General features: G+C 37.6%; 1 protein-coding gene across 2 annotated transcripts; it reads right to left on the bottom strand.

Moving 5' to 3' along the window:
• Positions 1–6,697: 6,697 nt before the first annotated feature.
• LOC145232634 (uncharacterized) lies at positions 6,698–24,550 on the bottom strand. Of its 2 annotated transcripts, XM_080097296.1 has the most exons (12): positions 22,547–24,550; positions 21,817–21,945; positions 21,079–21,215; positions 12,273–12,441; positions 11,927–12,118; positions 11,187–11,516; positions 10,801–10,988; positions 10,456–10,522; positions 8,940–9,076; positions 8,591–8,777; positions 8,091–8,249; positions 6,698–7,834 (listed from the first exon to the last, which is right to left on the bottom strand). In XM_080097296.1, exons 1-12 carry the CDS (start codon positions 22,833–22,835, stop codon positions 7,584–7,586), a joined length of 2,235 nt encoding a protein of 744 aa, XP_079953422.1. In that variant the 5' UTR covers positions 22,836–24,550; the 3' UTR covers positions 6,698–7,583. The 2 variants fall into 2 exon arrangements, with proteins under 2 accessions (XP_079953422.1, XP_079953423.1); XM_080097297.1 differs by lacking the exons at positions 6,698–7,834; positions 8,091–8,249; positions 8,940–9,076 and adding an exon at positions 10,103–10,170 and having other exon boundaries at positions 8,720–8,777.
• Positions 24,551–25,693: the final 1,143 nt, after the last annotated feature.

Below are 25,693 nucleotides of genomic sequence, written 5' to 3'. Positions count from 1 at the left end.
GTAATGCAAATACCTTTTTTGAGATAACAAAGCACAAAGCGCCAATTAAACATACGAATACAGACGAAAAAGTCTATGTCCATCAACACCGTCTGTTATGCTGGATATATGGTGCAAACCCGCAGAGATAAAAACGCGTTTTTGCCAAGTGTTATCGACCACAGTTGCTTCAAAGGAGTGTTTAATGTTATGGTCCGCTAACTTTCCACAATTCTTTCGTTTTGTCAAGTCAGTTGCATTTTGAAATAGAAAACACCACCCATGCAGCATCTTGGAGCTAAAATAATGCTCGTTTTGACGTTTACCTTCAAACTTGTCACCAACTAGCAATTTTTATTTCCTAAAAATGACGAACAAAGTCTTTTTGCATTTAGCATTACAAAGATTATAACCAAATCCAAAACTTTCAAAAAAAATTAAAACCAGAAATTATTTAAACCTTTATTGCGACGCTTCTTCAGCAGCCAACGCTATTTACACACCACGTAAGGGTAGTGGAAATGTTTATGTTGGGTAAATAGAGTCATATATGGGCAGCCTCTGTTACCCAAACTGTCATAGTGATGTAATTGTTTTCCAAATTTTCGTGGGAAATTTCTAAGAACAACAATGCTAGTAGTAGCAGACTGGGTGGGACCCTGTTACGACATATGAGGTAATGTAAGACATATGGATCATATGACATTGAGACATTACCTTAATGAACGATTATGTACGTGTTGAGTTACATAAGGCAACCAGGGCACATAAAGGTCAAAGGGTCATATTTCAGTTAGCTTTTGCTCCAAGAACCTCGTTTGCTACAAACATTTATTGCACATAGTAACTCAAGTATTCACTATACACTATATTTAACAAAATCGTTGGGACTTTCTCGCTTTGTGTAGTTGAAGTAACAGGGAAAGGGAACTACATATACCCACATATGGTGAAACAACGTATTGCATCAGTTAAGATAGGTTCCCTGTACCACAGGTCTTGCAACAAAAATAACTTCAAAAAGGAAGTGCAACTAAACTGTTTAAAAGTGGGGAACCTTTGCGTTGGTCTATAATGGACGCGTGCAGTGACGCAAATGATATCTTGTTATGAAACTAGATATGCTGAAGCACCATGAAAAAGGTGGATTCACATTAGTGATATTTAGGATACGGGAAGTCTGGGACTGGCCTGAAATCGATCACATTGGCGCAACAAATGTTTTCAGATAACGTTTGTAAGCAACAATACTCCAGATATCAATTATTAACGTAATTGAAAAACTTGGGTCGTACATGGGGATTTTCCCTTGAAGTGCGTCATCATTTTTATTGAGGAGTCAAAATGAATGAAGAATGACATGGAAGAACAACGCAGTAACAGATAACTAAAAGAAATTTGTAAACTTGGCATTTGCTCGCTTGCAAGAAGCTTTTAATCGATTGATATTCAAAAACAGCTGATAGTGTTTCTTAACACATAAACGGCAAATATATTCAGTTGCAACAATTTCACCAAACAAAGTAAACCCATGTAAAAGCATCAAGGCAAATAGCTGGTCCAGTTTGTTGGGAGTAACAGGCTAAACACTCAATTTCCAAACTTCTATTTCACGTAATAAGACAAGGTTAAACCATTATGTGGGTGTTTCAAATATCACGTTGTTGTAAAAATAAACTTCAAACTGCATGTTGGTGTGTTGGAAATTCGTATTACGACTTAAATGGTTCCAACTGAGCTTTGGTGGTTGTTAAATTCGAATATTCGACATAACAGTAAAAAGAATGACACTTCGCAAACGTGACGGTGTTCCGTCTTTTGCAGTTTACAGCTGTGAGGTCAGTTTCCGTCTTATTTCGTGGCTAAACGGGACCGCCCTAGCTGTGTGACGTCAAATGCTGTTTGCTTAGGATTTCTATCGTAAACTTACGAAAACTTAACGAGTGATTTAATCCGGCCTGTTTCGTTTTAGTCATGGATACGGCAAAGGTGCACAGGTGTGTAAAAAGTTGTTAAGATAAACGCGTACAAATGAACATAAAGAACAACGAAATACTTTTTTAATATGATTATAAAGCAGAACGGTGTAGCTTATATAATTTTTTAAAAGTTTAACAAACATTGTTTCTTGTTTAACAGAAATGTCAGCATTATTTTACACAATGTAAAAAAGAGTAACTATATCTATCACAGAAAAATATGTCAAGGATTGTACATTCCTAAAACTGCAATCTTCTAACATGACGCGGTACTTTTCAATGCTCTATAAATCGCTTGTTTTAGAAATAGCGTACAGAATAAAATAAATGTTGGCAAGGTGGTCTAATTTTGTTGGTAGGTTGTTAATTGTTCTTAGCTATTTTTATTGCCTGTCAATTGTTGCTAAATGAAAAGTTGGGTACCATCCAATTTACAATTACATATGGCGAATTGGTTCTAATACGACCCTTACAATCTAACGCAATATACACATGTGTGCTTAAATTAGCCGATGATCGTTAAGCAACAAATCCCATATAATTGCATGCTTAAAGCTATAAACACCTTTGTAATTTTAATCTCTAGCAATTGATGACAATTAAGCCTTAAAGCGGGAAAATAAAACGTGTTAACGGGTCGTTGTTGAACAGCGAACAACGCAGCTAACTCAGTCGTAAATTGGAGGCCCTGCGTCACAAGGAGGGTTGGTTTATCGCTCATCGGATGTGGTACCGTATAGTGACGGATTAATAATCAGTGGTAAACCTTTATCGATTCAACTTGATAAGTTCCAATTAAACCGGGGCGACGTGGGTGATGACTAACCGCGGGTTATTAGGTGCGGAAATCGGGATTGACAACTTGGCTTGTGAGGTGAAATATATGTGGTCTTGTGTGCCTGCAAAAGAGTATTAGTGGCCTTGCTGTACATTTAGAAAACGAATCAAAAATGCTGAGTCATTGAATACAGATGTGTTTAGGGAATTAGAGCCTATCTGAGTGCTTCAAATATTGGTATTAGTATATTTGCTGTAAAGAGTTTGACAATGACACGCAATGTGTTATTTACACAAGAGTGGTAATAAGTGTATTTACTGAGCTAAGAAGATCCTTAATTCTTGCATAGCAACTAAATTATTCTGTTCCATGAAAATATATACTTTAATTTTACTAAACAACTGCTTTGGTCACGTGAAACAAGTTGGCTAATATACCTTAGCTCCCAACTTTTATTAAAACAAAAAGGCAAACGTTCGCGTCGAGTGATTACAATAACGTAGACTTTCATTGTCTATAATGCCTCACACCACGAAACATCCATCGATTTTAGCAATTCTCCACTATTTGCGCGTGCCGTCCCCGCCAATAATCCGTGGCATTCGCCGCTAAAAGCGGATTAAAGTTAAATGATAATGACACACTTAAACGGACACTGCCCATAATCTTTACTGTGAATGGGTATTAGTCAGGTAGGCCGGAAACCGATTCTGACAAGGCTACAAAAACAAGGTAAACGTTTTACTGATCAAAGCCTAAAGTTAAATTAACAGACACTCAATCTGGACGTGGTTTATTTGAGGGATGGTATGTAACATGTGGTCATGAACATGCAAACCTTACATGACTTTCCTTGAAAGTTCTGACTTGTTTTGTTAGATTATGGTAAAGGCATGATTTGTAAGTCAGGTCGGGATTTTCGGGCTGGGTCCGGGTCCGGGTCCGGGTTCGGGCTTAGGTTTCTGAAAAAAAACAGACTTTTTTAGGACCTGACTTTAATTCATAGTAAGAATATTGGAATACTATCAGCTTATTGGAATCAGATTACAGGCCGATTCGTATTGATGGCGTTTTTGGTGCTATTAAATCAAATCAATGAATACACGAGCGATTTTCTGATTTTAATTCCACAAGACTGTACTTAAATATGAAGTCAAAAATCACTTGACTTGTCCTAAAATACCAACAAATGGTAACTTCGGGGTTTGGCCACTATAGCTGATTTGTAGTTATACTCACATTTAACCAGTATACAGTGCAACATTATACACTTCGTAAACTGATCCCAGACGATGCTTTGTAGAGGAACAAAACAAAAACCTTTGATGGCACGAAAGCTCCAACAGCTTTCATTCGCACCTGGGTGTTTACCGTCTTACGCACGTGACCGATAATGACTGGATCATTGCGGGATGGTCGTGTTACTCTCCACACCCATAAAACGCCCGCGCCAATGCGACAAAACGTTCTAAACGCCATATTTCGGAGAGATAGGGATTTAAGCCTCGCACGCAATGCCCTGAATGTATGTGTTCATGGTATGAAGGTAGATGATGCCGCTGTTAATAAAGGGCTTCAAGTGGGATAGTGTTTGTGGGCGGCGCAACTTGTATTTGGTCACGCAAGGAAACGTTGGGCGCCGGGCAATAAACAGGTTTTGTTGTTTGTTTTCTCGAAAAAGTTTATTTCAAATGCACTCAGGGAAGTGATTTAACTGCACGTTCACATTGTCAGTTGTATCAATAAGGATTGGTTGTAGCCAAAAATCCAAATATTTCATTATTATTTTTTAATATTAAACTTGGTATTGATTTGCACAAAAACGCAGTTGCTTTACGATTGAAGTTTTAAATTTGGCTACACTCACATTCCGACACCTATAAAAGCTGCCGTTCCATACCCAGCAATTGCTAACAGTTGTGTCATAATGAATGACCTTTTGTCATCAAAAGCATAAAAAATGTAACCAAAACATTATAACTTATTACCGTCTTGAACAAGAAACACAAAAACATACAACAACTTCTTGTTAAAAGCATACTAAACATAACCCATTCCATTGCAAAGTTTTAACAAATGTATTCATTGAACAAGCTTTATGGCTGCTTCTTTTACTTTCAAACTTTTTGAACACCCTGTGTTTCAGTAAAAGATTTTTTCACGAAAACAAACCAATAGAGAAGGCTGACGTAAATTGTGTCATATGTTCACATTCTACGTTACAAATCAAACCCACGCATGGCGACCAATCCATAAATATTTTACGAACACCAACCGTCACTGACCGGTTACTGAAATCAATTTTACGACGCATCATAAGCGTCTGAATCCCCGTTGCGTGCGTAAGCTATTCAATTGCTTCCAAATCACAGACGTATCCCCTTTGAAGTTTCCAAATTACCAGTCGAAGCTTATGCGCAACATTTGCTATTTGCCGAGCGGTGACCCGGAAATGTGAATACAACTGGGACAATTTCAACAGTGTCCCTCTAGTAACCAGTTTATTGTACGCCTCTATAGTGATAAGATAAGTCGTGATTATTTAATTTGTTGTCTTGAATTAGCATTAAAGTCTAGTAAACGAGCTATTTCTTTTACATTTTAATGCATGTGCTTTACACTTCATTTTACATAACCAAGTTAAACCATAAAGGGGCTTTAAGTGGGTTACCTAAAAGAGCGCCTTCTTTATTATAGCGAGTCAATGACATCTCGTAATCCAACGTTAAAACATGAATACATAATGTCAAACACATTTGTTTAACTCTTTAACTCATATCACAAACTTTTTGAAATGTTTCCTCATTTAGCAAATTGCTTAAAAAATGGCGCATTCAGAAAGCAGCAATGAATACATGCTAAGAACGTTTCAAAATCAAATTTGTCAGGATAAATGCAATCTTTAGTTTTAAGATTGATCAAGAGTTTCATAGTCTTTATCAAATAATAGAAAGCAATACAATAAAGTCAGAACACCCCAGAGAGTCGTCCTATTCGCCCCAAGTTTACACGTGGTAATTCCCACGATATCAAATAACCCACTGGCTAGCATGGAACACAAATTTCCCTCGCGTGTTTGTAATAAGCTACAGCCAGCATTTGCCACCCTGTTTCATATACCTCAGGCCCGAAACCTAGGACATATTATTCCGTGCACCAAGGTGGTAATAACGAATCCATGACGGCTATATGAGGATTTAGAACAGGTGGGTGGTGCAGAAACGGTCTCCACTAGATAAAAAATTTAAGCTAGGTTTAGACTCTACACACACGTGTGGCCTAAAAATAGATGGTAGCATTTTTGGCGCCCGAAGTCCTTGTTCGGGATAATAGATGGTTTATCGTGAAAACATGCCAAGTTTTGCGGTGATTTCGTGCTTGAATGCCGGTGAAATACTACTTGTTTGTTGCCCACACACGCCAGTGGAAATCCATCGTGTTTATTACAACACTCTGCGGTCAGCTGGAGGCACGCAAGGTCGCTGGAGATATATTTTTAAACCAAAGGCTAACTTGTGCACCGATTTAAAACGTGACTTTCAGTGCAAATTAAAGAAAATCATAAGTAGTGGAAACATTTTTCTGAAAACTAAGATCGCAGTTTTTGTGTTTTAAAAACCATCGGCACATAAGTGCACGGTCACGAGATATGAAATTATTTACATTAAAGATTAAAAGAGCTATTAAAAATAGGAAAACAAGAGATATTGCATACCAGTCAATTTCCACATTGATCTATGAAACCACGAGAATGATAATTACGGAGGATGAGGAAACAAAATGTCTTGAACATTTTTTTATTGGATGACAAACTGGTGCCCCAACGATGACGTTGTTTTGTCAATATCCCGTCTTGGTCTGCAGACACCCCGAGAACAATTTACTCCTGCGCGCCACCTAGGGTTGATGTTTATGCGTATTATTGTAATCGCAACATTCGGTTTATGACTAGTCAAGCTGATCATCATAACAAATTAGTTTTATTTGCAGTTTTTAAACATATGGTCTAGGTATTTTACAAAAAAATACTACAAGGACCGGACCGTTTGTTACACTACTTTGTCTGCATGGTTACGGAATTTGCATGCTCAAGCACTGCACGGCTGCGGCACTTTAATTACTATTTCTCATTTTCTAGAGCATTTTGATAGGATTGGTATTTTGCTTCAAATAATTTCTGACAATTGTTTCTAAATTTGATTTTGCTATTTAAATGATCAAAAGCCCCGAAGAATAAAACCGATTTTCAATTCAATGCCCAATCATGAATAATGCTCAAAGTATCTAAAAAATAAGCGTCTAGGTTTAGAGTCCAATTTGCCGGTGTTGTGTTCTATAAGTGAGTCCATTTTACAGTGGACAATAAACAGATACGGTAGGGTGACAGCAAATAAATGTACAATCCGTTTATTGCAGCAAATTTTGAATTGTATGTCTGGATCAGACATATCCGGACATAAAGTCGCGTTTTAAATTTACGGAAAGCAAAATACAAACCACGACAGAGCGCTTAAAGTACGATATACGCCATAAGAACAATGGAATTGTACTTACATCGTAATAAGGTAATAAAAACTCTAAACATTCCGCAGAGTCCAGATTAATAGATTAAATGATATGCCATATGTTGTTTGAACTGGTTGGAAAATGCACTTGAGCGAACCGACGAATTTTGCCACAGAAATTAGTAGTTGTAGGTAAGTTTATAACAACGGAACAAATAGAGTGTGTGTGTTTTTTTGTCTCCAGTCAGGCATTAAAGATATTGTGCTACTTTGGAACAAACACTCAGTTAGAATGAATAAACAAATGAGAGAGTGTATATGCACAGTCTGTTTTAAGAAAATTCATGCAGCAGGATTCTGAGCATTATTCCTTCCATTATTTGTATTATTTTGAGCTTTGAAGCATTTCGAGCAGCACAGGACAATATCTTCGCATTTCCAGATTAAAATAAAAGTTAGAAGAAATCCTAAGGAGTAAATAATGCTTGAGCTCAAAGCGCAGTAGAAGGGAGCGTCCTGAGACCATGTTTCCGCATCCACCCCTGTAGAAATGTCCAGGAACAGTGCAGCTGTCGCGAAACTAAACACGCAGCCTAGAACACAAGTATCTATATTTAGGAAAACATATTACGGCGTGTCCCATTTTTTTCAAAAACTATGTGGTAAATTGATTGTGAAAAGAAGGTTAATGCCCAAAATGATAAATACTGACTACCATACAAAACAGCAAAAATGCGGTATAGTGCAATTTATTTTTTGCAAAAAATCGTATTAGCTGAAAATATTTATTAATAGATTAAAAATAATTATGGATTTTCCTGCCAATAATAATAAAAACATTTGTATTACCACCCAAAAAAGCAAATGCTTTGGTGATCCATGTGGCTGTCTTTTGGCAAGCATTTGAACAGAAACATTTGACTAAAAAGGAAATAAACCATAGACAGTGGAACGCAAATGATACCACCACCAACGTCGAAAAGGCATTCATGGAATGACAATGATCGCCTATAAAACGATAAACGTCACAATTTCATTTTGTAACGAAAATGTATTTTATTCAAGACTGAATATTAAAAACATTGATATTAAAATGGAATCTTCGCGAAGTTTAGAAATATTTAATAGAATGACAGGCGTCGAAATTGTAAACATATATGCAAGCGATTTTATTTCAGGTATAGACAGCTTTAGTTATTCAAATACAGCAACGGTGCGTTTAAAATTCAATTTTGGACAATCAAAACTGAAAGAACTTCTTGTCCGCTTGTTTATCTAAAATTTGGCCACAAAACGCCAATTTAGAGAAAAATAGAATCTATAACCTACCAACCTTGCAAAAAACTTACCAAGTTTCTTTACTGAGGTTGCTGTAGGTAGTTTCCAACCAGAAACCACTGTGGCAACAGTTTGCAATATCAGACCAACGAACAGAAATATACCAGCGACTAGATCTTGCTTGCAACATATCGTCATGTATGTTTGAAATTTGGGACCGATGTCGTTTTCATCAAGATTTTCCTGCTTTTCCTTTAGCTGTTAAAAAATAAACTTTGTTTGTTTGTGTATTTTTTTTTTGTCAACGGACGATGTGTGTATGACTTTCGTAAAAGTTTGAAAAGAATATTCATGATGCCTGTTGAGAACTTTTTTTTGAATTTTACGTGCAAACAAAGCCTAAACACTTTTTCGAATTACTTGGTAGATTTCCACAGAAGCTCCGGTCATCACAGCAAACGAGGCAAACATTAAACAAACCAGCACCATCGTCATATCAGTAACGTTGTTGTTGAAATGACCCCAGTACACAGACGTACATATGAATAACATGAGTCCTACAATACATTGATGCAGATGTTACAGTTTACAGTTTTAACCAGGGAGTCGAACCGGAACTGAACCCGAACCCGCGAACCAGTTTGAGCGGTTAATTTCATTAAACCCGAACCGAACCCGAACCGCTAATTACGATTTTCTAAAAACCCGAACCGGAGTTGAACCCTATATTTTGTTTGGCGTTGGACCCGAACCGGAACTGAACCAGTAAAAAATGCAGTCTGTTTTATATTTTGTGATTTTTTTTCAAAACAGCGCACTGAAGAATACGCGGAATAACACTTATAGGGCGTGTCAAAAATAACAGTGCACGGTCAAAAATCTTGTGGGGTTTGATAAGGCCAGGAAGATGATAGGTAGACTAAAATTGAAACGAATGAAAATTTGAACCGGTTTAAAAACCGCAAACCGGTTCGGACCGGATAGTTTGCCCAAACCGGAACAAAACCCGAACCCGAAAATATTCATTTTTAAAAACCTGAACCGAACCCGAACCCTTAAAAACAAAACCAAGTGAACCCGAACCGAACCTGAACCCGTATGACAAGCGGTTCGACTCCCTGGTTTTAACAAAATAATTACTATTTATTATATTATTTTATTCATCCTAAGCTAATTTTTACCTATCAATTAATTTAACCTAATTACTAATTACAACTTTTTACAACCCAGTTTACAACTATACCTGTACCGGAGTTACCTACCCCAGGCGGCCACTTCTGGCACAGAAAGTTATTTTATTATGTCGTTTGTTAAAAACATAAAAATGTACGCAGTCCAGCCTGGCGTACTATGACTTCTGGATTTAAGTTTCGCTTTCGGCGAAATAAAAGGTTTGGACTAGCTAGTTATTTAGTTGTGTTCTACAACTTGTAAACCTGTCATACCACACTGACATGCTTAATAAACAGTCTCTTTTAAATAAATTTAATAAAGTCCATTTGTGGCAAATTTCGTTGAGCCTATTGTCTTGTGCATAGCCACGTAACAAATCATTTTTAATAATGTAATGGTCATAGTTTTACCTAAATCAAGTTTAATGAAATTGTGTGATCTTCACTTAGTTCTGTTATAATAGTCCTGGATCTCAATCCTAAAATAACACGTGTAAATTATATGTAAGATACTTTATTATTGCTTATAAATATTGTCCTTTATATTGTTGAAAAACATTTTATATTTTGTTGCTTAATGAAGCTATCGCGACTTTCTGATGAATGGCAAACAACCTTCAATAAAAACCAATGCTTTAGACAGTTTATCAACATACTTTCCGACTTTTTCAATCTTGACTGTACGATTAAAACAATTATAACTGTGCCACTAAAAATTGCCCATAACGTTTTTGGTAATCACATTGTGAGAAAAATTTACTTACCTAGTAAAAGTTTTGTACTGGTGAACACGTACTGTATGACAGTGGCGCAAGAAGAATCATTCGAAGTCTAAAAGAAAGCAAAGGACAAACAGGTTATACCTAACAAAATATTTCAAATACCTTATAATATTCAATTGGTTTTTGTAAATGTACTCACATGGAACCTTTCAACTAACACGGTGAAACGGGTTTAAACCTCTAAAACTATTTAAATAATAATTGTTTTGCTTTGCTGTCAAATCAAGACTTTCCGTTTTAAAATATATCACCCAGTTTTTTTTTGGTTAAGGACAGTATCTAAATAGAAACATATTTTGCCCAACAAGTTAAAAAGGTATAACTCGCCTGTTTATTGTTAATATCTTCATCTGCTTGATTCGTGACCTGTTCCACAGCTTGATCTCCTCCATTTTTTTTCACTTCTGTTTCCAAATACATGCTGGTAATTGTACCACCAAAGACCAAAAAGAGTCTCACAACGAAATAAAACCATCCTACGCCACTGGTCATACGTTTTGGATCAGGAAGAATATCTGTTCGAAAAATACAAAACATTCGTTACAAATATGTGGATAAAAAACAACAACAATTCAATGAAACGAATTTCGACAATTGTTTGGAATCTAACACTAACAACGTATAGAAAAAAGAGATGGTTTAGACGACAATAACTACATGATAAAATAGCCAATACGTCATTCATATATTGCACGACAAAGTTGTTTTCTTACATTGACCAGATGATGAGTTGCATGGACGATTTCCAAAGATGTTGAAAAACATGCTGACAGGCTCCAAGTTTCGGCGAATAGGAACAAAAAACACCGCAATGAGAAACATGATTTCGATCACACAAGCCAAATAGCGGGCCAAATCTTTCTCATTTTCATCGGGAAAGGCCGCCTTTAATATGAGAACCGATTGAACGCTAAAAGCAATGGCATAAAAAAGAGCAGCTATCCATCCAACGGACAGTGCCGGTCCTGGTACCAACGTGTTGCCGTCAATACCTCTGTACATGTCAAAGGTAAAGGCAGAAATTGCAAAGATATAAAGTCCACCTGCAAAAAGTAATTTACATAGGTAAAAGTTCAATGTAAAGTATTTCTAGAATCTTATGCAAATAAGAACACTAACACGGAATTAAAGAATAATGTAATCATAAACATAACTGTCAACCTTCACTGATGATGAAAACAGTGATTCTATATACATAATTCAGTTATGTTTATGATTAAACTGATGTAAAATCAATTTGGCAAAGCTAGTGGTGTATTCGATTTTTAAAACACAATAATGGTTTGTTGTTTATGGGGCTTAAAATTCATTCTGGTGATGTTTTTTGTCACAAGTACACATAAAACTTCAGTGCAAAAAATATACGCAACCCACTGCTCTTTAACATTTTGTTGTTGATAAACTTCTGAGATAATCGTCTACAAAAAAGCAAAAAATAAAAGAATAAACTTACCTGAAATGAACAAAATAAATTTGTAGATTCTTCTTAGCCATTCGACTTCGGATTCAGGGCGATTTTCGGACACATTTTCCAGTGTTCTTTCGCACCAAATATTTTTAATAGCTAGACATAAACCAATTATGGTAACAAAGAAACTGATGATCACAAGGCACGAAAATGCTTGGGTTGTTTTTTTATGCGAATCTGAAACGACAAAAATATATTTTGTTTTCCTTCTGGCAATACGCTTAAGTAACATGTATAAAACTAGTTTTAAAGCAAAACAAGAACTGCAAATAAACCCTTATGTTTCCGTTCGAAAGCATTAGATTAGCTTATATCTCTATATTTTACTTACGGACTTGCCACACGATGGTGGAGTTACTATTCCAACCCGGAATAACAGTAGTTGCAATCACAAAAATCAGAGCAAACGAGAAAAACACAGCAGTCGCTATTTCCATATATTTATCCCATGATGCAAAGTACTTTGTCATAAAGTCTTCCTCAAATTCTTCGTTATACCTCTAAACACAGCATAGTAATTTTCAAGTTTTTCCAAATAACGTGCAGTATGAGGATATATAAATTAAATCCATTTAAAGTAAAAAATGGGCACAGTACACTGTTTGTAGCTAAACAAGCCAGAGCCAGAACCAGAATTAACCTCAACGACGTTGCAGAATTCGAGCCGTTTGCCAACTCTTCTTTACACTATCACAGTAATTTTTAACTTTTTTTCATACCCCGGCCTATTTTATACCTTGCCCCCCTTTTTTGATATAAATATATTTTTTTATTAATTATTTATTTAATAGTCACAATTCACAAATAAAGGCACACTTTATCTTTTTACAACACACTGACACGCTTTCTTCACTTTCGTCAACACTAGGAGATGAAGGCTCAGCTACATTATCGGGTGTCATTACATATACATCTTCTTCTTCGGCAGCTTCAATTGATGGACTTATGTTGTCCATACCAGAATGCGGACACGGGGCTAGATCCGATGTGGATACCGTGTCTTCCCTTCCGTTAGAGTGACGAATTAATGCGTATGATGGATTCGCATCAACTAGATCAGGGGTGCACAAGCTTTTTGGAAAGACGACTGCATCGCAGATCTTTATTTCACCAACGGCCGCCAATTACCTGCTTGTTTTGTTTTGAAATTTATTATGTGAAAATAGGGCTTGTCCCACATACATAAACCACCTAATGGCGTCCAAAAAACCCGGATAATTTAAAACTTGATCCACAGATTGAGCTAAACAGTCTTACGACCAGTCTGAGCTATTTATGACGTCATAATCTATATTGTGACGCGAGAGATGACTGTTTATTTGCATTGTTTGCATACAATAGGCGTATATAAAGTGTGATGCACAGGGTTTCTAGGCTGGTAATATTCTTTTCAGTCTTACAAAATCGATCTAGTGCAGTTGGAAAGTCAAAATATTTAGCAAAAGAGTTGTTTTTACGTCACGGCCGCCAGTGCATATATTTTAATAAACATGTTCACTGCCGCACAAAATCGTCTATTCGGCCGCATGCGGCCGTACGGCCGCAGGTTGTGCACCCCTGAACTAGATAGACTTCATCACATAGAGGATCGCCCTTGTTTCGAACGTGGCGCCGCAAGAGAACGGGGCCCTCTGATAACAACCAAGTTGGCATCAATGCTCCGAACATAGCTGTAGTGTTTACAATTAGTAATATATGATCTCTATGTTAACAATATATCACGTGACCGTATTGACCATGCCGTTTCATTCTATGAGCACGAGCAATAGCGAAAGCATATAAACAAACACTTTGTGTTATGTCTAGTCTCTGACAAAGCACTAGGCAGCGGAACACTATAACTGGCGACGAGGATAATTAATCGTAATCAAGGATTGACGAAGATACTTTTAAAGTCACCTTGAAACTCGTAAAACACCTAAAAGTTGAGGAGAAAGACAGACGAAAAAGCAGAACAAAACAAGATGGCTGCTACACTGTCAGATAGTTTACCTCCATTTGACGTTACCGATCATTCAACAGCTGGTACACGTTGGACAAAATGGGTGAAACGCCTTGAAAACTCATTTGTGGTAAAAGACATCACAAGTGACGAGATTAAACGTGCTTGTTTGCTACATTATGCAGGAGCAGAAGTATTTGACATTTTTGAAACATTACCAGATAATGGCAATGCTGAAGAGTATAACAAAGCTCTGCAAGCTCTTAACAAGTACTTTATTCCAATGAAACATGTTGATTATGAAATATTCAAGTTTCGTGAGACGAAACAAGAAGAAGATGAAAACATGAATCAATTTTATTCACGTCTTCGACAATTATCTGTTGATTGTGATTTCACTGATCGAGACAAAGAGATCAAAAGTCAAATCATCAGCAAGTGCAGAGATAACAAGTTGAGATTAAGAGCACTTGAAAAGAAAGATATCAATTTAACACAACTACTTGATATTGCATATTCAATGGAATCATCAGAAGTCCAAGCAAAAGCAATTGCAAATCGAGTGAAGTTGGAAACAACAAATGAAGAAATGGTTTCCAGAGTAAAGCAGAAAAGATTTCCAAAAGAGAAGAGAAGAGTATCAGTCGACCAAGAAGACTTGAGACAAAGGAAATGCTACTTTTGTGCAGGAAACTACCCTCATAAACATGGACGCAAGTCTTGTCCAGCATATGGAAAGAAATGTTCCAAGTGTGGAAAGTACAATCATTTTCCCCAATGTTGTTTCATGAACAGAAATAGGAAGCATGTGAGAAATGCAGAAAACACCTCTGGTTCAGATTACAGTGATGAAGAATCACAATGTGTATCCATGTGTACAGTGAAAAGTATTAACCACAAAACACCTCACATGATCTTGAAAGTGAATGAACAAGAAATTCCTTTCGTAGTTGATTCTGGTGCATCTGTAAACATAATCGATGAGAAAACTCTCCAAAAGTTGAAAGATTGCACACTTGAAGATACTGAAACAGTAATACATGCATATGGAGCAAAGAGACCACTGCCCATATTGGGAAAGATACATGCTGAAGTCAGAACAGCAAGTTACAAAATCAAGACAAAGTTGTATGTGGTGAAAGGTAAACATGGATGTTTGTTGAGTTATGGCACATCCAAAAAGCTACATTTGCTTGAAGTTGCAAACACTGTGGTAAAGGCTGCAGAAGAAAATATCCTTAAATCATTCGCTGACCGATTTGAAGGAATAGGCAAACTGAAAGGATACAAAGCAAAGCTGCACATTGACAAGTCAGTGCAACCAGTCGCACAGCCCCACAGAAGAATACCTTTCCACATCAGAGACAAAGTAAAGAAAGAACTTGAGTATCTTGAAAAGAATGACATTATTGAAAAGGTTAAAGGTCCTACCCCGTGGGTTTCTCCAATAGTTACTCCACCAAAACCAAATAGTCCAGAAGAAGTTCGCATCTGTGTTGACATGAGGCAAGCCAATAGAGCTATACACAGAGAAAGACACATCTGTCCTACACTTGATGATATGATTCACAGTTTGAATGGAGCAACAGTATTCTCCAAGTTGGATCTTAACAAAGGATATCATCAAATTGAGTTGGATGAAAACAGTAGATACATCACAACTTTCTCAACACATGATGGTCTTTACAGATACAAACGATTGAACTTCGGAGTATGTTCAGCTGCAGAATTATTTCAGAAGATTATTCAACAACTGATTGAAGGCATACCAGGTGCATTGAATGTTAGTGATGACATCATTGTATTTGGAAAGACAAAAGTCGAACATGACAAAAGTCTTACTGCAGTACTTAACACTCTAAGAGAGAAGAATCTTACATTGAACAAGAAAAAATGTGAGTTTAACAAGTCTAAACTTGAATTCTTTGGATTTGTGGTGAGCAAATCAGGAATCTATGCTCAAGAAAAGAAAATTGAAGCAATCAAAAATGCTGAAATTCCCAAATCAGTACAAGAAGTAAGAAGCTTACTTGGATTAGCAAATTACTGTTCAAGGTTGATAAAAGATTATGCTACGATTACTCAACCGTTAAGAGAACTTACTCACAAGAATTCTCCCTGGAAGTGGAATGCAAAACATGATCATACATTACAACAACTAAAAGACAGTTTAACAAACAAATCTGTCATACACTATTTTGATCAAGAAAAGGACACTGAGCTAGTAGTCGATGCAAGTCCAGTTGGATTAGGTGCTGTCCTTACCCAACGAGATGAAAACAAAAACCTCCACATCATTGCTTATGCCAGCAAAGTGCTGACACCAGTTGAACAAAGATATTCGCAAACAGAACGTGAAGCATTAGCAATTGTATGGGGATGTGAACATTTTCACCTTTATTTGTATGGAATACAAAAACCATTTACACTTGTAACAGATCACAAGCCTCTAGAATTAATATTCAAAAACCCATCATCAAAGCCTCCAGCAAGAATTGAAAGATGGAATTTGAGATTGCAAGCGTACAATTTCAAAGTTGTATACCGTCCCGGCAAAGACAACCCAGCAGACTACATGTCAAGACATCCTATTACACATCATTCAGTACAAGAAACAAATGATACTGAAAAATACATCAATTTTGTTGCCACATCAGCTATACCAGCAGCATTAACAAAAGCTGAACTACAACAAGCCTTACAAAATGATGAAAAACTTCAAAAAGTGATTGAAATGACAAGAAGCAACAAATGGAAAGAAGAAATAAAAGATTCAAGTCTTAAACCATTCTTGTTAATCAGAAATGAATTGTCAGTAACAGAAGATGGTCTACTTCTGAAAGGCTCAAAAATAATCATTCCAAAAATACTCCAAAAGAAAGTCATCAAATTAGCACATGAAGGACACCAAGGGATTGTAAAAACCAAGAAACTCCTTCGAGAACATGTCTGGTTTCCTGGAATAGACAAAACAGTGGAAGAAACTGTTAAAGATTGTATATACTGCCAAGCTGCTACAGTTACCAATAATTATCAACCACTGCAAATGTCTGAACTACCTAAAAGTCCATGGACAGAACTTAGTTTAGATTTCTCAGGCCCATTTCCCTCAGGAGAATATCTTTTTGTATTAATTGATGATTACTCGAGATATCCAATTGTTGAAGTTATCAGGTCCACAAAAGCAACATCAGTCATTCCTATATTGGAAAAGACATTTTCATGCTTTGGGATACCAAATATCTTAAAAACTGATAATGGTCCACCATTTAACAGTCATGAGTTTAAGAAATTTGCAAAACAACTTGGATTTACTCATCGAAAGATTACTCCACATTGGCCAAAAGCAACTCTTCTTCGGAAACGAAACATTCTTTCATGTGGTGTTTCATTCACTGCTGTACAAACTAATGTCCTAATTGCATGGAGAGCTTCATTTAGAACACTTTCCCATTTTTCTTCTGACAAACCTTTGCTGTGTAACAGAAGTTTAATGGTGCGCCAAACAGTTTGATTTGCGCGTTCGCATTGGCTATTACCTGTTGGGTGGTATGGAGAAGATTTGCTTGTTGCAATGCCTCGTTCTGAAAGAAATTGTTTAACTTCGCGACTCATAAACGATAGACCTCGGTCACTATGTATGTAAGCAGGAAAACCGAAGAGACAGAAAAGAGTATTTAGACAACTAACTACTGTTTTAGATGTCATCGCAGAACACGGAAAGACAAAAGGGAATTTGCTATATTCATCAATAACTACTAGTAAGTATGGATTTGGTCCTCTCACAGGTCCTTTAAAATCAATTGACAATCGGTCCCACGGTTTAGTTGATTGGACTAGGGATTGGGAAACAGGTTGAAAGAACCGAGGCTTAATTTCTGCGCAAGTCTGACACTGCTGCCCGACGCTTTTCGCTTCTTCACTTGTATAAGAACGATTATGGGTCCGGATAAAGTGATACAGTCTGGCAAAACCTGAATGACCCGGCTGTTCGTGAATCGCACGTAAGGTTTTAGTTGATGTGACGGAAGCGCAAATGCGAGACATGGCATTGGGTGCAACGTTGTGAATTCCTGGTCTGTGACGAATAGAGTAACTAAACTGACCAAGTTCAAGGCGCCATGCAAGTATTTTTGTATTCTTAATTTTTCCTCGATTTTTCTGATCGAACATAAAGCTAACGGAATGTTGATCTGTGATTAAAGTAAAATGCCTGCCTTTAAGAAATTGGGACCACTTACGAGAGGCTTCGATGATAGCCGAAGCTTCTTTTTCAACAGCAGGATAATTTCGCTCGCATTTGTTGAGCGTACGGGACATGTACGCCACGGGACGACCATCTTGTGACAATATCGCTGCTACGGCATAATCAGAGGCATCGGTTTCTACTTCAAACGGAACGTTATCTTTAATTGCCTCTAAGCTTGCTTTTCCAAGATCAGATTTCAAGACATTAAAAGCTTCAAGAGGCTTACCTTGCAGAGGAAATTCAGTAGCTGACAATAGTGGTAGAGCCTTTTACGAGAAATCTACAATCCATTTCGCGTAGTATGCAAATAATCCATTCACCCGTTTCAGTTCTTTGGCAGAAGTTGGCGGGCGCATATCGAGTAACGGTTGCAAACGGCTTGGATCAGGACGTACTTCCCCGTGGGACACACGATATCCAAGTAGGTCCAAACTTCTCCCACCAATTTTTGACTTTGCTTCATTACAAGTCAAACCGTCAGTTCTGGCAGCCGCCAGCAAACGGTCAAGATTTTCTTTGTGCTCTTTTTCGGTAGCACCAGTTACAGTCAAGTCGTCAAGATACGCATACACTTTAGTTAATCTATGGCGTCGTATAAATTCGTCCATAACTCGCTGAAACGCTGCAACTCCATTAGTTACACCAAAGGGCAGTCGGCGATACTGATATAGCCTCCCATTGGCTTCAAATGCGGTCATTGGTCTCTCTTCCAGGAACAGTGGAATTTGATGGTAAGCGGACTTCATATCCAATGAACTGTATACAGCGTCAAGTGCGATCTTGTTCACTAATTCTTCGATACGAGGCAAAGGATAAGCATCTAGGTAAGTGAATTTATTAATAGTTACTGAATAGTCCATGCAAAGACGCTTCTTTCCTCCGTGTTGTTCCACTACGAACACTTGGGCTCGCCAAGGTGATTTTGCTGGTTCTATGATTCCTGCCGCCTGCAGACGTTTAATTTCCGATTCGATGAAATTGCGATCATCAGGGCTATATCGGCGTGACTTTGTGGCAATAGGTTTGCAGCTCGGATCTAAGAACTGAAATATTCTCGAAGGTTTCAGTTTAGCAGCTGAAACATTAAGCACTGGGCGAGTCTTAACAAGAGGTATTTTTAATGGTTGTTTAGGTCCGCCGTACTGGAAAATAACTTCCGAATGTAGTTTAAGAAAATTATGTCCCAAGATTACGTCAGCGCAGAGATCTGGCATCACACCGAGTTGCAAATTAGAATAATCTCGACCCAACAATGTGATATTAGCTTCTGTTCATCCTTCAATTTCGGCCTCCATTTTGCGCATGGCCAACGAAATTTGTTCCGAGTCCCCGCGTCCTGTAAGTTGCAATCGCCCGGCAGCATTCTTGTTGATAAAGTTTTCTCATGCACCTGTGTCTATCAACACGTCAACAATCTGGCCTTTAACGTTTCCTTTAACGGCAACTGCGGGACCGAGCCCGCTTGGGGCAGACGCAATTATTCCTGATGAACAGTGCGCGTTATCGGCAAACAAGCCCAAAGAAGCAAGAGCGCCTGAAGCAGAAGCTACTGATACCGCGCTGTCGGCCTCAGGTGGTTTCGATAAACAAACCTTCGCAAAATGGCCACGTTTGTTGCAATAGTGGCACATTTCATTGCGTGCAGGACATAAACGTCGGCTGGTGTGCAAGCCACCACCACAAAAATAACATCTTTTGCGCGCTTTTCCACTTTTGAATGCGGCCAACAGTTCTGACGATACTAAATTATCATCTCGTGAAACTGGTGATTGTTGTTCCGCTGATTGAGCTCCAGGCACAGCAGATACAGCTAACTGGCTTCTGCCCATGCTTGCCGCCTGCTTCTGTGCGCGATCGAGGCTATCAGCAAGTTCTATGGTCTGGAGAAGTGTCAGCTCGTCTTTTTCCAGAATTCGTTGTCGTATAAATGGCGAAACGAGACCATTTATAAATGCATCTCTGGTTAATTCACCCCTGTACTCACTTGCCGATACAGCTTTAAAAGTGCAATCTTTAGCCAAAGATTTTAAAGCTTGTGCGAATTCTGTTACGGCCTCATCCATTTGTTGATGGCGACTGACAAGAAGATGACGAGCATACACATTGTTCTTTTTCTTTACGTACGTGGCTTGCAGAGTTGCCACAATATCGTCATAAGATTCGACGTCTTCCACTGGTGGGTATACAGAAGGTGAAAGACAACTTATAATTACTCGAGTTTTGTTAACGGCTAGAGAGGAACCACTTCTGCCTTCTTCAAGATATGCAATATAGTCTTTTACGGTCCTTGGCCAATATGTAAATATTTTTGAAGCTTCAGGATCCGTTGTGTCTATTGTGAGTTCCTTTGGTCTGGAAAGTTGCTGCTTTTCCATGATGAAAATTTAATTTACTTCAATAAATTGTGATGACCATTGAGGAGTTAATTATACTCTGGCTTTATTAAAGTAAAAATACAGCAATGTATCTGCAACACAAACAATAAATGACCCAGGAAATGCAGAAAACAAATAAGCCCAAACGCAAGAGAAAACTACACATCCTACCGGTAACGAGACAAAACACTAATGACCGCAAGGAAGTAACGGGACGTACCGGAAAGGAAAAACGGAACAAGGTAAACCGGAACACAACATAGAAATAACATTCACCACAAACATTTACTTCTTTGATGTTTATTATAAGACCTCGTTTTAGTCAAACGATAAATTATTAATGTGACAATTGTTATGGTTTAGTGTAGCAATTCAGTGAGACGAAAGTTTTCAAGCAATTTGGACGCATAAGACTATATGCAACTACTTCTCACCTCGTATATGTCTGTGGAATGCTTTTTTTATAAGTTTTGATTTTATCAGCCAACTCGTTCGGTTGTTACCCAATTGCAACCGACAGTCAAATACCTTTTTAGCAAAAACGTTTGTGACACATAAAAACGTGACTTACCGAAGCGCAGCGGCAAACAACAGCACAGCACATGCACAAGCCAGAGAAGAATGCAATGAACATTGCAGCGGTTACATCTGCCATTGCGTATTCATGCTTGCAGCAATAAGTGAAAACCGCAATTACCATCATCAGACCTGTACGATAAAAAGTTTGTTGAACTTACTAATAATTTAGGGTTAGTTTACCTATATTAAAAAGAGTAATAATGGTTGCGTGCGTGTGTTGTCTGCACCTGTTTTGCCCGCCTTTTGCGTCCTTTAGTCTTCTGCTATAAAACTGCCAAACATACAAAATCATTGATATCAACTGCCAAGAGACAAGTTTGTTGTTCTCTTGGGACATCTGTAAACTTTCCGTTGACCATTCCATTGTACTAATACGAACGTTATCCGGATTTTGAAACTTTGGCACCCCAAACCAAAGTTGAAACCGTGCACGAAATTGGGACCCAACCCTGTTTTTATTTCCCCAATTTGAAAATTTGGATTAACGGATGTGAAATGACGACACAAATATGTGAAGTCTAGTATAAATCAAACATGTTGTGCAAATTCAGCTGATGATTAAACCTAGCCCGACCTATACTATAGTACTCTGTCTCTAACACAACGCCGTACACAAAATAATTTGAGGAGATATGATTCTTAGTAAAGTTCGACAAAAAAGTAATGGTTTTCTGTGAATTATTACATAGGTTAGGGTAACTTTAAACACATGATGTAGAAACCACTTTACCTGCAAATAATTTGAATGACAAGCCAACTTTCCACCAACGACACCATTGAAGAAACCAGGAAACCGACAAAACCACAAAATACATGATACCAACTACAGAGAATCCAATCTGGTCTCCCACAGGAATAACTGCCGTAAAAAAGAACTCATTTGTTCAAACTGGATATCGCGAGTTTTAATGGAAACCACTACACAAAAATAGTTGCGTTTCTTCAGCAACAATCTGGCATTATGGACGCTAAAACAGTACATTCACTTTAGGTTTGGGTTTTAGTCTGTTTAATGTGTTTTTTAATCTATTATAAAATGGCGAAACCGGTGTTTTATTAGTATCCAGTGTTTATGTTGCTAAATCACTAAGATGGTCTTATGTTCACAAGGTTGTGAGTTCTCGAACACTGTAGTATTTCATAAAAGAAACGTAGTGACCTGCCCCAACCCTGTGGAAACCGATGGATTAAACTAAATTGAAGTCATCAACTACAGACTGCCTCATTAAAAAATGAAATCAAAACTGATTCCAATTTCCAAACACTTATAAATGTGTTGCTCGACGGGGACTCATTGTGAGCATACTGAATTTAGGCGTGGCTTGCCCATAGATGAGAAAACAAAGAAACAAACGCAACAGCTAGATAACCCACATACAAATTAGATAACAGAACAAGAAAAACAAACAATTTATTTAAACATATAGTATCAAACCAGTATGTCCGGAAAGCAAACTTACATGGGTCGGCTTTAGCTGCACTTCGCTGGAATATTACAAAAACCAGATAAAACATGCTTAAAGGCTGTTGCCCCTTCCACGAGGAAACCCAAAAACCAGTCAGGAGCAGCAAAAACCCAACAACACTAAAAATGGTGTCCAGAATTCCGAAACATTGCGCAAGGGTTCGACGTTGCGGCGGTTGTCCGTCAGGAGAGTTTTGAGGCACCCCCGCAATGTTTTTTGCAGCTCCTGGATCAATCTGTGGCTCTTGCGTATTTAGTAGGACAAAAGATTCGTTCTCAGTCATTGTTTCCAAAAGTACAGTTATAATTATTATAAGTATACACAACAGTACGAGGTCCAAGAGATTTTATTACAAAACCAATTTAGAAATTGGGAATTCCCCAACTTTCGTGACTTTTATGAGGCTTATATGTACAAACGTTTACAGTTAGGTTGGGTTTAAACATTTTCACAAAAAAAATTCGGAGTTAGAATGATTGTTTTAAAGAATGATTTTTACAATTTTGCGGAGAAGTTTAAAGGACTTGGTCAAAGATCTTGTCGACCATCATTTGGGACTCCTGATTAAATTATTTATTGTTCCTGCCACGGGACTGTAAGTGTACAGGCCAATGGCGCTGTAACATACTCAAAATACCAGTGTGTAATTAATATTCGTTGGTACGGCTTTTTAAATTCAGTCTCTAAAATATCTGAATATATAACTGCCAAATATGCTGACTGGTGTCTCCAACGTACATAGTGTAAAATCACAAGGGCCTCACAATCAAGATAGCAATAAAATTGTGTCACCAACATCAACATTGCCTATCGGCAAATCAAGAAATTATAAAAACGTTCAGTTCGAGTATGTTTTTAAGCAAACAGAATTCTACAACCATTGGTTATAATCAATTACAAATCCAACGATTTATTTTGGCAAAAACTACAACCTACTAATGCAAATACAACTACCTTGCCAATGGTGAGCCTGTTTACTAACACACCCTCTTGTCGACATTAAATTTTGACGTTATATCTTGTTTTCTTCAAGTCAATACACATTACAATGACATTAGAGTTAGACAATGCCAATACATTTCCTCTGACCACTATGTAAATGCTACCCACTACACTACAAAACACACAGCCTAGACCTAGACAAAACTGCAGACATTTTGCATCTAACGCAGCTACCATGGCGTGCTAGTTCAAGACTAACAACGAGGCCCCCTTTTTCTTTTTCGAACACGTTGGTATAGTCAGGAGGGCCCGTTGACTTTCCGTATCAAAGCGTACTTCCTCAATTTCGCGGCTCGACAAGCAACTACATTCGATTCAGGGGATTTTGCAGTATAATGTTGCAGGCGTGCAGCAATCAAAGCATATGCAGCAGTTTTAGTTAGTCGCGTTAACGCTATTCCTGTGACATGAAATCAGTGAGTTTCAGCCGGTTAGCATCGGATCTATAGAACCGTCTTACGAAATTTTGTGAGATCAACGAAGTATTACTGGTTACTGTCAATGGACTTTTTGTAACAGAACCGGCTGAAAGATATGACTTTTGTAATAAAACCGGCTGACAAAAAATTTGAAACCCACCACTGCATGAAATGGTTTTTAAGATCGTAGCATTTCTCAAACGAATGTTTAAAGTCGTAATTGATTATCATTACACCAATCCTTACTTGGTTTCGAATTACACAAAAAGCTTGACTTTCATATGTTTTCGCCTGATTTAAAATAAAGCCTTCCATAGTCATGACCCTTATGCATAACGCTAACACTCCAGTACATACACAAACAAGTAAAAAAAAAGTTTGTTTAAAAATCGTTTTACACTATCCAACGTCGATGCATAGTATAGATGGTATTTCTCTTGCTATTTAAAAAAAATACACAATAAATCAAACCTTTGTATTTTCCACATGTTATTGATTGCTTAACATTGATGATACATTTGGCATAGCCTCCTCTATTTTTTGTCTCTTGTGGTAAACACTTAGTTGATTTCAAGAATCGCGTACGCCTAGGTGTATGTGTGCGTGTGTGTGTGTGTGTGTGTGTGTGTGTGTGTGTGTGTGTGTGTGTGTGTGTGTGTGTGTGTGTGTGTGTGTGTGTGTGTGTGTCGCGACATCAAGTTTAACTGCTATTTTATACTCTTTGCATTACCTTAACAAGACTTTCATGCGTAAACCAAATAAGCTGCTGCCCTATTTTCATCGGTTATCTTATCTTAAAGTGACCAGTGACACCACAAAACCAAGGAAAATAAGCAAAACTCTTCAACTTAGCTAAAAATCTGTCAACAAGCCAAAAATTGTTTTAGCTAGTCCAACTAGCAGCCTGTCATGACATGTATCCTGTTACTTAGTCTTAGAACAATGAAAAAACTTCAGAAAAGTGCACAAAAACAAAACCTTGTGACAAGAAATCTGGGTGTCATAGTTGCACAAATAAACTTGTCACCTGAAAACAATTCCTCAACATTTATCTTATTTTAGATAAACAACACACACACTGAAGTCAGCGTTTCCTTTTAATAACGTTATAGCTAAAGCTGAATTGATTATTTACGGGTCCTAAGGTTTACAATATAATGAATTACTTAAACCACTGATCTAACGAATAACAAAAAAACTTTGAAACATTTTACATCGGGCACGCCACGCCATAAATTAATTTTTAGGAAAGTGGTGCCCCGTACTTCAAATTGGCAACGCTTTAATTAGTACTTTGGATAGGGCCGTGATTTTTATCGGACCGTATCAAAGCACATTTCCTCCTGAGGCCTTTGACGATAGGACAAGCAACGAGATTCAATTCTGAGAAAATCGATGCAAGTTTAATGTTGCATGTGGCAACATGTTGTTTGCATCTTACGTTATTGCTGTTTGTAGGTTAGGATATGAAATGTATACAAATATAGGCCTTTAACCTATTTGAGTTGTAGATTTGGTGTAGAATTACACTCGAAAAGAATTCTTGCAGCACAATTTAGCCTTTCACCCCGATTTTGTCTGCAAAGACAATAGTACATTAATTTGTAAGTTGATGGTCTCGTTTAAATACCTTGGCGACCATATATATATATGGGGACCCCTGATTTAAGCCATTTATTAGTCTTGCGACGGGACTGTAGGTATACAGGCTGTGAGACTG

The sequence above is a fragment of the Phallusia mammillata genome, chromosome 6 (assembly GCF_965637545.1).
Source record: "Phallusia mammillata chromosome 6, kaPhaMamm4.hap1.1, whole genome shotgun sequence".
NCBI lineage: Eukaryota > Metazoa > Chordata > Ascidiacea > Phlebobranchia > Ascidiidae > Phallusia > Phallusia mammillata.
Note: the sequence above shows the minus strand (reverse complement) of the source record. Positions and strands in the feature narration are given on the sequence as shown.